Below are 13,960 nucleotides of genomic sequence, written 5' to 3'. Positions count from 1 at the left end.
ATGTAAGGGACCAAGTTTCACATCCATATAATACTACAGGCAAAATTACTGTTTTGTATATTTTAACTTTTAGTTTCTTAGATATTAAACGAGAAGATAAAAGTTTATGAAGAGAGAAGTAACATGCATTTCCTGAATTAAGCCTACTTTTTATTTCCTCTTTAATATAATTTTCATTTGTTAATATTACTCCTAAGTATTTGAATTTGGAAACTGGTTCAAACGAGTTGTTATCAATAATTAGATTTGGATTATTACCTAACACTTGGTTTCGGCCTGTAAGCATATATTTAGTTTTCTCTTTGTTAACTTCCAAACCTATTTCTTTATCAGTTTTGAAAAATATTTTAGCATTATTCTTAATTGTATTCACATCATCCCCCAGTAAGTCTACATCATCTGCATATGCTAACAACTGAGTCACACCATTTAATTTTAGTCCTTCTTTGGTTTCTTTTACCTTCCTTACAGCATATTCTAAGGCAAAATTAAAGAGCAATGGAGATAATGCATCTCCTTGTTTTAACCCATCATGAATTGTAAATTTGTCAGACATATTAATACCCAGACGAATTTTACTTTGTTTCACTGGTGCATATTTTTATCACACTAACAAGCTTCTTAGGTATTCCAAACTCTACTAATATATTATATAATTTCTCTCTTTTGACCGAATCATATGCTTTTTTGAAATCTATGAATAGCTGATGGACATTTTGATTATATTCCCACTTTTTTTCAAGTGTCTGTCTGATGTGAAAAATTTGATCTGTAGTTGATCTGTTACGTTTAAATCCACATTGATAATCACCTATAATTTCATTAGCATATGGGGTTAGTCTTGTTAAAAGAATGTTAGACAATATTTTGTATGTTGTTGAGAGTAGAGAAATTCCACGGTAATTACTGCAGTTCATTTTATCACCTTTTTTAAACACAGGAACAATTATGGATTCTTTCCACTGTTGAGGGATTTCTTCTTTATTCCATATTAAACAAATTAATTTATGAATTTGACATATTAATGAATTTCCACCATATTTAATTAACTCAGCTGGTATTAAATCAATGCCAGGTGCTTTGTTATTCTTTAGCCTTTTAATAGCATCTTTAACTTCAGTCAAGTTAGGTTCTGGGACTAAAGGTTCTGCTGTGTGGACTTCATTTACTTCTGATTTATCTCCTACATGGACATTTAAAACGTCATTAAAGTAGTTCTTCCATCTATTTAGAATATCGCTTGGGTCAGCTAGAAAATCACCGTCTTTATCTTTTATCAAGTTTACTTTAGGTTGCCACCCCTTTCTAAATTCATTTACACCTTTATATAAATCTCTGATATTTTTATTTTTGCTGTTTGTTTCAATTTCGTTAATTTTGCTTTTCAAGTAATCTCTTTTTTTACTTCTAAACGTGCGGTTAACTTCTCGCTTTATTCTATTATAATTGTTTAGATTTGTATCATCAGAGTTATTTAACCACCTAAGTCTAGCCTGATTTCTTATTTCTATTAGATTATGACATTCATTATCAAACCATGGCTTACTTTTTCTCGGTTTATGGTATCCTATACTTTCTTTAGCTGCTGATTCTATTGCATTACGTATGTGCTCCCAATTCTTATTTACGTCTGTTTCATTTATATTTTCATCATCATTTAAATCCTGCAAAACATCAAATCTATTTGACAGTTTAATTTGGTAATCTTTCTTAATTCTTTCATCAGTAAACTTTCCTGTATCAAATTTTAGAACTTTTAGATTTTGTTGCTTATGATTTATCACTGAGAGTCTTTCTCTTAATTTAGTAATTACTAAATAATGGTCACTGGCACAGTCAGCACCTCTATGTGTATGAACGTCACATTGGCTGGTAAGGCATTACATTTCACCTAATACCGATATATTCTACTTGGTACTACTTGAACTATAAATCAGGTGATGTCCTCTTGCAACTTCAAATTGACAATGATACTGCACTGGCTCCAGTCATAACTTGTAGACCCAGTGGATGACACCACCATTGCAGCAATCGCAACGAATGGCTTAGGCAGGGAAATATTTTGTGTTTTCTTAATGTAACTTTTTGGCTTCTTTATGCTAATTGCGATAATTCCCAGGCCAGGACTTGAACCCACAACCTCCAGTGACAAGATTGTGTCAAGCATCAAATCATCTCAAGACTCAAATAACCATCTGGGATACACCAAATTTCACTGCAACACAAAATTGGTCCATTTTCATCCCAGTTGATATGCTATTGTAATTCTATGTATATATCCCAATACCCATCTCTATTTTATTGTTTGCAGTTTTTTTTATCTAGTCACACATGAGGATGTAAAAAAGTAAAAGTAGATGAAATTGATGGAAGGGACAATTAGCTCAGGTTGCACTGGGCCATTATACAGGGCTAGCCTAAAAGAAACTGACAGTTTAAATGCTTTGTAAATTGACATTTGTTTGTTACATCAGAAAGCATTGTACAGAGAAAGTCTTCAAGTTTACGACCTCTGCTGTTAGTTTGTCTTCGTGATGTCAGCATAACGTGAGCAACCTTGACGTAAGTCTAGCAGTGTGGCTGCTAGCTAGGTGGAGAAGGCTTTCCGTGTGATTGAATTTCCAAAAACAAATTCTGTTACTATCATGCAGCATCGTTTTATAACTCTGTATGGCAAACAACTACCCACAGGGCAGTCAATCTACGATTTGAGCAAGAAATTTGAGGAAACTAGTTGTGCAAGGGCAAAGTCCTGGGAGAGGAGAAATGGACTATCGCATTGATATCTGTCCTGTTACAATAGGGTCACGCATAGAACTCTTATAACTAGGGCTATAAAAAGACCTAAAAATATCAAGAAAAGGACGTATAAATGTGATCCAAATTAATTAAAAACTTCAGTTTTAACCTCCCCACCCCCTCCGTGGCACCTTGAGATCTTTGCAGGCATTGTCTGGTTGTATACACAATGCTGAAAGCTTCAAAACAAGAGAAAGTTGCCACTTACAGCGAGACCTTCCAGACAAGTTACGGTTAAAGGATCTTGTACCGTACCTGCTTCAGTCGTCCAAAAATGTTTTTCTCTCGTTTCAGGGATTGGTTCAAATATATTTATTTCTCTTTTTTTTTTTTTTCTTTACTACAGAAAGGATGTTTAAGAGGTGATGAACTGATGATGATTCGAATTGAGAATGGGCAGTAAAAACGTAGTCGAAAGAAGGTGAAGTTGCAAAAAAAAAAGCCGTTAAGACCTAAAAAAAGGCTAAAAAAGGACCAATAAGCCAAAAAAGGCAAAAAAGGACAAATAAAACCCACCTTTTTCTGGCCTACAATGACCCAAAATGAACATATATTATGCTGGACCTCGTCTTCGGACACCAGGAAAAAAAAGGATTTTTCCTCAACTTCCGAGCCCTAGTGATAACATTACCACTGTAAACTTCAGGATGTACTCTTCAAACCATGTAAGTATTTCAGCCTTATTATTAAAACTCTTCTTTCTGTAAAACGTTGAAAGTGTCTATTTTAGGCTAACCTTGTTCTGTTTTTGGCAGCCACACTATCTAATTCACATATATTTAGGTGAAATTACACCAGTTTGTTTGAGGTGGATTATTGGTTAATACAGAACCAAGAAATAAATACAGAATATAGAAAAAAAATGTATTAATGCCAAAATCCAGGTACGTACAATTAAAATGTAACACTTTTCCACAAGGCAGTCTTATACCTGTACAAAAATATATCAATACTTTTCATGTTGTAGCAAATAAATACAGCAGAGCCTTCACGAACTGAAATATTTCTGAACCTCCAAGCTTGGATTCTCCATAAACACGGTCCACGAATGTGATGGGAACCTGAAAATAAATCACAAAACTTCATATTTCAATCTGTATAGTCCAGAAACCATTAAAGAAAAAGAAAATGTTATGCAGTGGAACCTCGATTTTACATTTTTTCCATCACATTTGAATGTATAATGCGGGAAAATATAAAACCAGGGTTCCACTGTAATTATAAGCACCCATATACTCAACTTTTAAAAAAAATCATGACTGGAAATTGATTAAGCAAATACAGGGTGGCGCAGAGAAACGGCAAAATTTGAATGTGGAATTGGCAACACTGTAGCCCCGATGCGACATCATTGAGGAGGCTTTGCCATTTAGTAATGATGCAGCATTGGAATGGTTCGGAGCATGCTTTCACTGTGAAAGCTTTTTTTAAGAACGGTGATAGTGTGACTGCAGCGCAAAGTTTATTTCGGCAGCATTAAAAGCTAGGACGTCATCCTTGTGTCCCATCGGCTGGTGCGATTACATGGGTGCGTAATTTTGAAGAAGAAGCCCCCAGGTAGAGTTTGAACAGTACGCATACCAGAGAATATTGAAGCAGTTCGAGTTGCTATTCAGAGGAGCTCTCGCCGCTCCGTTCGACAACATGCATCAGCCCTACAGTGTAGTCAAAGAAGCGTACAAAGAATACTGCATGAAATTAAGTTCCACCCCTATAAGTTACAGATTGTGCAGCAATTACATCCTGAAGACCATGTGTTCCTAAAGAAGTTTTGCAAATTGGTGTTTGCTAAGGTTAACGAGGATGCCAATTTTCTTAACAATTTGTGGATGACGAAGCCCATTTCCACCTTAGTGGCTATGTTAACAAACAGAATATCCATTGCTGGTCACAGGAAAATCCTTGTCAGCTTCACGAGCATCCATTACATAGCACCAAGGTTACAGTATGGCATGCAGTGTCAAGTCATGGTGCTTTCGGCCCTTATTTTTTTTAAAGTGAGGAAGACATTGCAACAACAGTGACATCAGATCGATATGTTGCTATGCTTGAAACATTCTTCGCACTGAAGTTGCACGACGCACATCTTGACACCCACAACATGTGATTTCAGCAGGATGGAGCCACGTCACATACTGCTCGACAGTCGATGGAGGCGACTCGCAAATTGTTTGGAAGGTGGATCATTTCACGTAGAGGTGACATTTCATGGTCTCCGAGATCCAATGATCTCAGTGTTTGTGATTTCTTTCTGTTGGGACATCTCAAAAGTAAAGTGTACAGCACACATCCTGCAACCATTGCTGAACTGAAACAGAAGATTGCAGCAGGAATCACTGATATTCCTCGAGACATGATACAGCAGGCATTCCAGAGTTTCCACAGCAGACTTTCAGAATGTGTACGCCAAGATGGAACACATCTTTCTGATGTGATCTTTTAGAAGTAAAGTGACATGCAAATGTCATAGTTAATGGCATACTATTAATATGTCTGACAAATTTACAATTCATGATGGGTTAAAACAAGGAGATGCATTATCTCCATTGCTCTTTAATTTTGCCTTAGAATATGCTGTTAGGAAGGTAAAAGAAACTAACGAATGACTAAAATTAAATGGTGTGACTAAGTTGTTAGCATATGCAGATGATGTAGACTTACTGGGGGATGATGTGAATACAATTAAGAATAATGCTAAAATATTTTTCAAAACTGATAAAGAGATAGGTTTGGAAGTTAACAAAGAGAAAACTAAATATATGCTTACAGGCCGAAACCAAGTGTTGGGTAATAATCAAAATCTAATTATTGATAACAACTCGTTTGAACCAGTTTCCAAATTCAAATACTTAGGAGTAATATTAACAAATGAAAATTATATTAAAGAGGAAATAAAAAGTAGGCTTAATTCAGGAAATGCATGTTACTTCTCTCTTCATAAACTTTTGTCTTCTCGTTTAATAACTAAGAAACTAAAAGTTAAAATATACAAAACAGTAATTTTGCCTGTAGTATTATATGGGTGTGAAACTTGGTCCCTTACATTGAAATAGGAACATAAATTGAGAGTATTTGAAAATAAGATTCTTAGGAAAATATTTGGACCTAAAAGGGATGAGGAGACAGGTGAGTGGAGAAGGTTACATAATTTAGAAGTACATAATTTGTATTCATGTCCAGATATTATTAGAATAATTAAATCAGACATGGGCAGACCATGTGGCACGAATGGGAGAGGAAAGAGGAGTTTACAGGATTCTGGTTGGGAAACCTGATGGTAACAGACCTATAGGAAGGCCAAGACGAAGATGGAGGGACAACGTTGAGATGGACCTAAAGGAAATCGGTAGGGATGGAAACAAGTATATAGATCTTGCTCAAGATAGGGACAGATGGAAGGCCTGTGTTGCTGCAGCCATGAACCTTCGGGTTTAAGAAGGCTAGGGAGTTAGTTAGTTATGTACATGCATATCCATCATTAAATGTTTCTTTTCCTGTGATTATTCGTGCATTTTACGTCAATTGAAATTTTGCAGTTTCTCTCCACCACCTTGTATAATGTATTTCATAGATGACAATATGTTGCAGTAGATATTTTACAAGACTGATAAATGCAAATGACATTGGTACCTGTACATCACAAAACTACCAGAATTTATTCAAGCAGTGTTAGTGGGTTGGGGGATAAGGTTTTTGAAAAGAATATCAGTCTTGCAAAAAATTTTGAAAATTATGTATTTGAGGCTTTTTGTCAACACAGGAAACTTAATTGCCACAATATAGATATGGACCAATATAAAATGTACCAATAACTGATAATATACCTGATATAAATATGCAAAGCTTCCAGAACTTGAACAGTTCACTAAACTCCATAACTCATGTACATAACCAAGCAACTGCAATATGTTTTGCCTTAGATGAAGGACTATGCAACATTGCTGCCTCGTCGCTTCAAGCACCTTGTAAATCTTTACTCTCAACTCGAGGAACAAATTAAACGACTGCCTCCATTAATTCCAATTAGTTTCAAACAATCAACAGCAAGCATTGGTTCGTGAGACTTGCACCACATGTAACAAAAAATTGTTTTTAAGGAACGCATCTATTCCTTTTATCTCTAGTGTACAGCATGTGAAAATTAAAAAATAAAATAACAATAATTTTGAATAACCAACACCTGATCTTACCTCCCCAACCTTATAATTGAACTGTCTTGCCCTGATGATCATTTCCATCTGGAAGACGTAGCCTTTCGACACACATGACTGAACAAGCTTCTCCAGGACAGGTTTCTTGTACAGCCTGGAAAAAAAAAAGTATCCATTCCAGCATTTGCCTTCCAACTGTCACGACCTCTACAGATCATCTAATTTCTAGATCCGTCAACACATCTGTATTATCTAGGGGTGTGTGGGATCCCGAAAAGTCAGGGAAATACCGAATGATCATTTTAAAAAGTTTTCTGCATTGCAAGTGTCTGGAACTTATCGGAAATTGTTTGTTTTTATTCCATAAATGCAAAAACAATCACTTAAGTTAAGAAATTTCTTAACATTTCCCGTCCTGAAAATTTTGTCGGGAAATGGCGAATTTTTCCCCTCCCGACCAAAACAATTCTGTCCTGCACACCCCTAGTATTATCTATGGGGTAAATAACATTTTAATGTTAATTTTAGTGTTTCATTATTTTTAAGGGAGATCTCTGACCAAAGTTACACGGCAAGCTACACATGTCACTTGTCGAGCGACCACTGGAGCACCTCTTCCGCAGTGTGCAGTTTGTGGTCGCAATCTCTGTAATGTGAAACCTCCAAGTCGCATGTCACTTCGGTCTGAAAGCTCCTTAAAAATTTCTGTTTGTGACTTTCTTAATAACTATTACAAATTTATGTAACTATTCAACTATTACGAAAGCTTTGAACATGTGGTTTCCTTAGCCCCAATATGTTCAAATGACAGACGTTCTAAGTGTTCCCTTGTTGCAATGGACATCCTGCTGAAGGAAATACAAGGTAGTCAAATAAAAACCTTCATTTGTCTGTTTCTTATCTAGTAGATTTCTTTATGTAGGGTTGCACAAGTTTGCTGCATTTTAGCACAGACCAATTGCTGATCTACATCTACAACTTTGAGTTAGTGCCTGTATACCTTAAGAAGAACAAGTCTTTGGGTGCCACGTGTAGTCACTTATGCGCCACTGCAAAGGTCTTTCCACCCATCTGCCTGCAAATTGAGGACATTGTCGAACTTACTCCTTCGTTTGTGAACTTGCTGGCATAGTAAGCATGAAGAGATCATGAATTTTCAGAGAATCTTAGCACGTTTGAGGCTCCCAAAGGGCAAGAAACCATCTTCACTGGTACAAGTGTGTGGAGGAGGCGCCATCTTAAAATCACAAAAATTGTGTTATGATGTTCACCTGATCAGTACAGCATTGAGGTTGTTTTGTAAATAATACTTGATGCATTATACAAATTTGAACTATATACAGTCTATCGTACACTTTTTGTACATTTGCCTCTATCCCTCATAAAGAATCTAGTTCTTTAAAACTTCGTCCCAATACATACAATTTGCACCACATGATGCTTCCACATTATGTAAACATTACCTTCCATAGTGCCACAAAGAAACGTGCAAAAAAAACGATCTTTGCATGAACATGAAAAAGTGCAGATCAGTCTGTCATTTTGAATGAAAATATTTTAGCTACATACAGTAAAACCTAGTTATTCCGGACTAATGGGGGGGGGGATAAGTTGACCGGTTTAACGAAAGTCCGGATCAACTAAAAGAACAGTAGAAAGTGCATTAAAACTCAGTTTATAGCAACAGAACACGTTTATTATGGTGTATTTAAAGGGCATAGGCCTAAATACACTATACATCTCCCATGGACGTTGGATGTATGTATTCTTAGCCGTTAAGGAGCAAAATATAAAAAAGGAAAGTTAAAAATTGTACTTACGTATGTGAGTATAGTGCTCTTATTGTAGAACGACGTTTCAGAGATTGACTATCTCTTTCCTCAGGTTCGTATAAAAAGCTAAGTACTTGGCATAGTACTGCATCAAAAATGTAATATGAGGATTGTGGTTAAGGGTTGGTTAGGATACATTTAAAATATTAAGTTTTTGCTATTAGAAGTACGTAAAAAACCAAGTCGTTCCCTAAAAAAATTTGTACAGTAGACCTATTCACAGGTAAAAAAGTTAAAAATGTAAAAAACGTGCATGAATCGCAATGCAACCTGCAGGTTTGGCCATTCCTACCCAACTGTGCTTCTCAATCCACATGACGGTCAATTCTCCACGAATGTTTCCCCTCCCCTTAATTTTCTCGTTTCCCCTTATTACGTCACAAATCCAACGTAAATTCACATTCCTCTCTTGCAGCTTGCATAACTTCCGGAGTGACGTGGAAACCGATATTGGGTTCAATCTTCCAGGCTTTGTCCCATTTTTTTGAGGAAATTGATCCACCCTTCTTCCAAATTTCCTTCGTCCCTATTAAGATTATTTCCCCCCCCCCTACAAATATTCGCTGTTTCATACACATTTCTTCCTAATTTCCTCCCCTCTTTTCTGATTATCTCTTTTTTTGCGATTCTATGCCCACTTTCCAAAATGTGTTCTGAGAGACCTGTTTTGGGAACTTTTCCCCTTATGTCCTTTTCATGCTCGCTCCATCTTTTACCCATATTTCGGCCCGTCTGTCCTATGTACTCCTTCCCGTATTGGCATTCTATTCGATAAACCCCCTTCTGTTTTTTCGTGGAGAATTGACCTTCATGTGGATTGAGAAGCACAGTTGGGTAGGAATGGCCAAACCTGCAGGTTGCATTGCGATTCATGCAGGTTTTTTAGATTTTTAACTTTTTTACCTGTGAATAGGTCTACTGTACAAGTTTTTTTAGAGAACGACTTGGTTTTTTACGTACTTCTAATAGCAAAAACTTAATATTTTAAATGTATCCTAACCAACCCTTAACCACAATCCTCATATTACATTTTTGACGCAGTACTATGCCAAGTACTTAGCTTTTTATACGAACCTGAGGAAAGAGATAGTCAATCTCTGAAACGTCGTTCTACAATAAGAGCACTATACTCACATACGTAAGTACAATTTTTAACTTTCCTTTTTTTATATTCTGGATTTGTGAGTAACACGCGACTAACCTACAAAATCGTTAAGGAGCAATATGATGAATGTGATTGTTGACTTCTAGCCACATTTAAAACCTTGCATTCTGTTGGTTTTTTTTATTCTTTTGTCTTTTGCTTGTCCAGATTAAGCGAAGTCTGGCTTATCGGGATCCGGATTAACGAAGTTTTACTGTATTTCCTCTGTTATTAGAACATAAAAAAAATAATATTTTTTAGTTTTTAGCACCTAAAAATCCACACTCTAATAATTACATACTCTGTTAACTGTACTGTAATAGCATACCGAAAACTGCCTGTTAGATCTGAAGCTCCTGGTCTGAGTAGTAGCTGCGTAAGGAAATTGGCCCCACGACTCACTAACTTCCTTTTGAAGTCCCACCCATGCACACCACCTCCATTGATGTAGCGGGTGCCTGACACAACATCACATCCCTCTTTCTTCTGCAACTCAATGAACTGAGGAATGAACTTTGGCTGAAATAGAAAGATAGAATCATTTTTGTTCTGCTTAATTTGTACAATGTAGGCCAAAAGTCATGATCAGATACCATTTATAGTAGAAGAAAGTTTACTTGCGAACGAAATTTATGTAAAAAGTTGTTGTAGGTTGAGAACAATGCACAGGAGATGGTTTTATATCTTTACTTACATTTATGGGCCAAATTAAATCTTAACCTCTCTCTTGAATTCCAACTGATTAGCAGGGAACCGATTTATATGTAAATATAATATTCATATGATGCTAAAATCAATGTTACATTGTATAGTTTTTGCACATTGTGGTATGTAAACTCAAAAAAAATGCTATTTTTATTCTCCATATTTTTACATATGTTAGCTTTTAGCACAAAATTTAGTTACTTTACATAAAATTTCCTTTTTTTCAAGCATTTTCCGATATATACTCTAAAAATTCATGGTATTACTAAATCTTCTCGTCTTTTGTTAAATATCAAATGTTTTTTATTCATCTGTATTCTGTTTGTTTTGTACAGTCATGGACATTTCTGGATTGCAACCAAACCATTGATTTTCACTGATATCGTTACAAGACATAAATGTCCATGATTGTACTCCATTTATTTAAAATTTTGACAACAGACAATCCATCTGTAACTTTAACATTAACGTTTTATACAAAAATAATGCCAGAAAAAATTAGTTGTAAGGTAGATAGAAAGGAAGCACAAATATTTTCTGAGAGACAGTCACATTTAATATGGACAAAAACACCATGGAAAAAAGTAAATTTTGGCTGATAAAAGTTTTTACTTCCTCTTTGGTGTGATGGTAAGCGATTTACACTTTTTTTTCCTGCTATCATCACAAATTGTACAACTTCTACATTTCAATTTGGCACATCGCGCACAGATGGTTACCCAAATTAGAAAACAAAGCAATTGGAGGGTTCAGGGAAGGGGGGGTAAAACATGGTAGGTAACATTTTGGTCATTGTTGAGTTTATTAAGCAGAAAGATTGTTTTTGTGTTGTGTTCATCAATTTCAGAAGGGTTCAATGAGTCCAATGCAAACTGCATGACATAGCGATTACATGTGACAATTGAAGGATGGCTCTTTTTACTTTGTAACTCAGTAACGATTAAAATTTTACTTACCTCCGAGACCTTCAATTGTCAAAATATATCACTCCTGGCTGCTGCATTAAATTAGGTTGCTTACCTAGTTAAAAAAATAAGGCATTACGAACCTTCAAGCCCAAACCTAGGGTTCCAACTGCAAAAGATTGACCACAAATGGCAAAATTTCAGTTTTTTCTCCTAAAATGCTAGTTTTTTTTTTATTGGGAAAGAAACACTGCATCTAAATAGCCAGCCTTTTTCCAACTCTACCATTGCAACTGCTTTGTCACTTAAAATATGACTACTTACATGATGCGATAAATCTGCATCCATTATGACAACGAAGTTGCCGGTAGCATGCTTCATGCCATGAATATATGCCGTACCCAGTCCCAGCTTCTTAGGTCTCGGCCGGAGGACCTAGGTATGAATAAAGAACACAAGATAAAGAAAAGATTCTTAAACTATTTCTACACCAGGGTCATACATATGATTTTTCTTGGGAAACCATTTTGTTTTGCCTCCTATTCAAGCACTTCACACCTGCATTACAACTGTACCTACGGTGATCACTTTTCGACCATGAATTTGTGGGAGATTTTTGTTGATTTGGTGTTTTAAGACTGGACCTACAGTTTAAAATGGGATCCCGAGACCCCTTGATTACAAGGCGACGACGCTACCAGTGCACCATCGGGGAGGCCCTTGTGGGAGATTTAGTCACGGCAAATCTTGCTAATTTTCAGTGGCGTGGCATCACTCCAGCTAATGTTTATGGAGTGGATAATATTAAACAAAATAATTAATTTACATTTCATATCATATACAGATCAAAATAGAGAATAAAAAATTACAAATTTGCATGCTTAGTCCTAACCCATATGTATTTGTCCACTGCTGCTGTTGAACTGAGCATCAACTACAGCAAAATATTACGGTACTTCCGCCAGTCAAGGTATCTCGCAGTCGACTTGAGGTTTTGTATGGCTCGCCAAACTCAGAGTGAGTTGAACTTTTGTGATCTTCATTGATAATGAAAACTACGGAGAAATAGAATGTCAATACGGCAGCCAAGACGATCCCAAAAAATTAGCTGTTATATGGGAGATCCCAGGTATTCCGGGAGAGTTGGTCACCCGAACTGAACTGTACCTTAGAATATTCATAATGTGTGCAAGTTGTATTTACAAAATAAGGATCCAGTTGTGTAACATTTTTTTGCAAATTGGACAGGGACTGCGAAGGTAAGTTTGAAATTTGGATAAACTAATGTGTGTGTTTTAATACAAAGTATTAATTTGTGAGGAATTATTTTGTGGAAAGTAGGTTGCGCAAGTGGCTGTGTTCTTACAAGCCCAAAGCATATTTTCGTAAGTGAAACATTGTATACACATGCAGAAGGTGAAGCAATGTGTGGAAATGCTAACGCAATCACACCTAATACTGTAATCCTTACCGACTTAAAATGCATCAATAGTAGCATGGGAATTCAAGTGCAAAGAGCACTAAACCAGACTCGCCTAACCTACTCACGAACGCACGGAGGAGGAGGACCGAAAAAATTCTGCACAAAAACATTTGTTTGTTTGTTTTTATACCCTCTTTATGCACAGAAAGGATAATGGGAACTGGAACTACAGCTTAAAGTGGGATCCAAACCAATATGTGCCTTCACCAGGTATTGAACCTGGGATCTCACAATTACAAGCGGATGACGTTTCCACCATGCCATTGGAGGAGGCTTGTAGATATGTATAAGATTTGTGTAGAAAACACAAATCATGAAGATACCGGAATTACACAAATAGAATTGGGGACTGAAACAGAATTTTCAATTTAAAAAAGTTATTTAAAGTTAACCCGGGATCGGTCGCACTCGCTGTCGTCGGTGACGGGTGAGTGCGGCGCTCACCCTTGCTTTTCAGGCATATTTCACCAGATTTTTTTTTTTTAATTTATTTTTACCACATGTAATGACCTGTTTATTATAATCCTTCTCATTCATTACATTTTTGTTTCGAAATGTTTATTTGTTTTCAAACAGCGTAGTATACATCGTCGAAGCCAACAAGTCTCAGCGTTAAGGGGAGGAGATACAGTTACGCACCAATTGTGCATTTATTTCAATATCGCCTGAATGGGCACTGCAACTAAAAAAAAACCTGGGTGTATCCAAGAGTATGAATTCCTCTCCATGTTGCAAGTGGAAGCATTTTTCTATGTTGATTATTAAGCTGGGCACGATGTTTGAAAAATATGATGAATAAGAATTTACGGAATCCCATGTATTCCTTATGGGGAAACAACTTCAACATCAAGTTACGGCTAATCAAATGGAAGTTTTGACTTTTCAGCTGGTGTAAACCATCTTCAAAGTGCCCTCTTCCCGTTAACTTCTCTTTCTATTCC

The 13,960-nt window shown here is 36.3% G+C and overlaps 1 protein-coding gene across 1 annotated transcript in view; it reads right to left on the bottom strand.

The window, feature by feature from the left end:
* Nucleotides 1-3,649: 3,649 nt before the first annotated feature.
* Dpm1 (Dolichyl-phosphate mannosyltransferase subunit 1) overlaps nucleotides 3,650-13,960 on the bottom strand; it is a 35,621-nt gene continuing 25,310 nt past the window's right edge. Inside the window, exons 3-6 of the mRNA XM_083112917.1 lie at nucleotides 11,861-11,971; nucleotides 10,255-10,445; nucleotides 6,990-7,104; nucleotides 3,650-3,860 (exon numbers count right to left, since the gene is read on the bottom strand). Of these exons, the coding sequence (XP_082969043.1) occupies nucleotides 3,756-3,860; nucleotides 6,990-7,104; nucleotides 10,255-10,445; nucleotides 11,861-11,971 (522 nt within the window). The 3' untranslated portion in view covers nucleotides 3,650-3,755. The remainder of the gene's footprint in view (nucleotides 3,861-6,989; nucleotides 7,105-10,254; nucleotides 10,446-11,860; nucleotides 11,972-13,960) is intronic.

Source organism: Lepisma saccharinum, chromosome 27 (genome assembly GCF_977018435.1).
Source record: "Lepisma saccharinum chromosome 27, izLepSacc3.1, whole genome shotgun sequence".
NCBI lineage: Eukaryota > Metazoa > Arthropoda > Insecta > Zygentoma > Lepismatidae > Lepisma > Lepisma saccharinum.
Note: the sequence above shows the minus strand (reverse complement) of the source record. Positions and strands in the feature narration are given on the sequence as shown.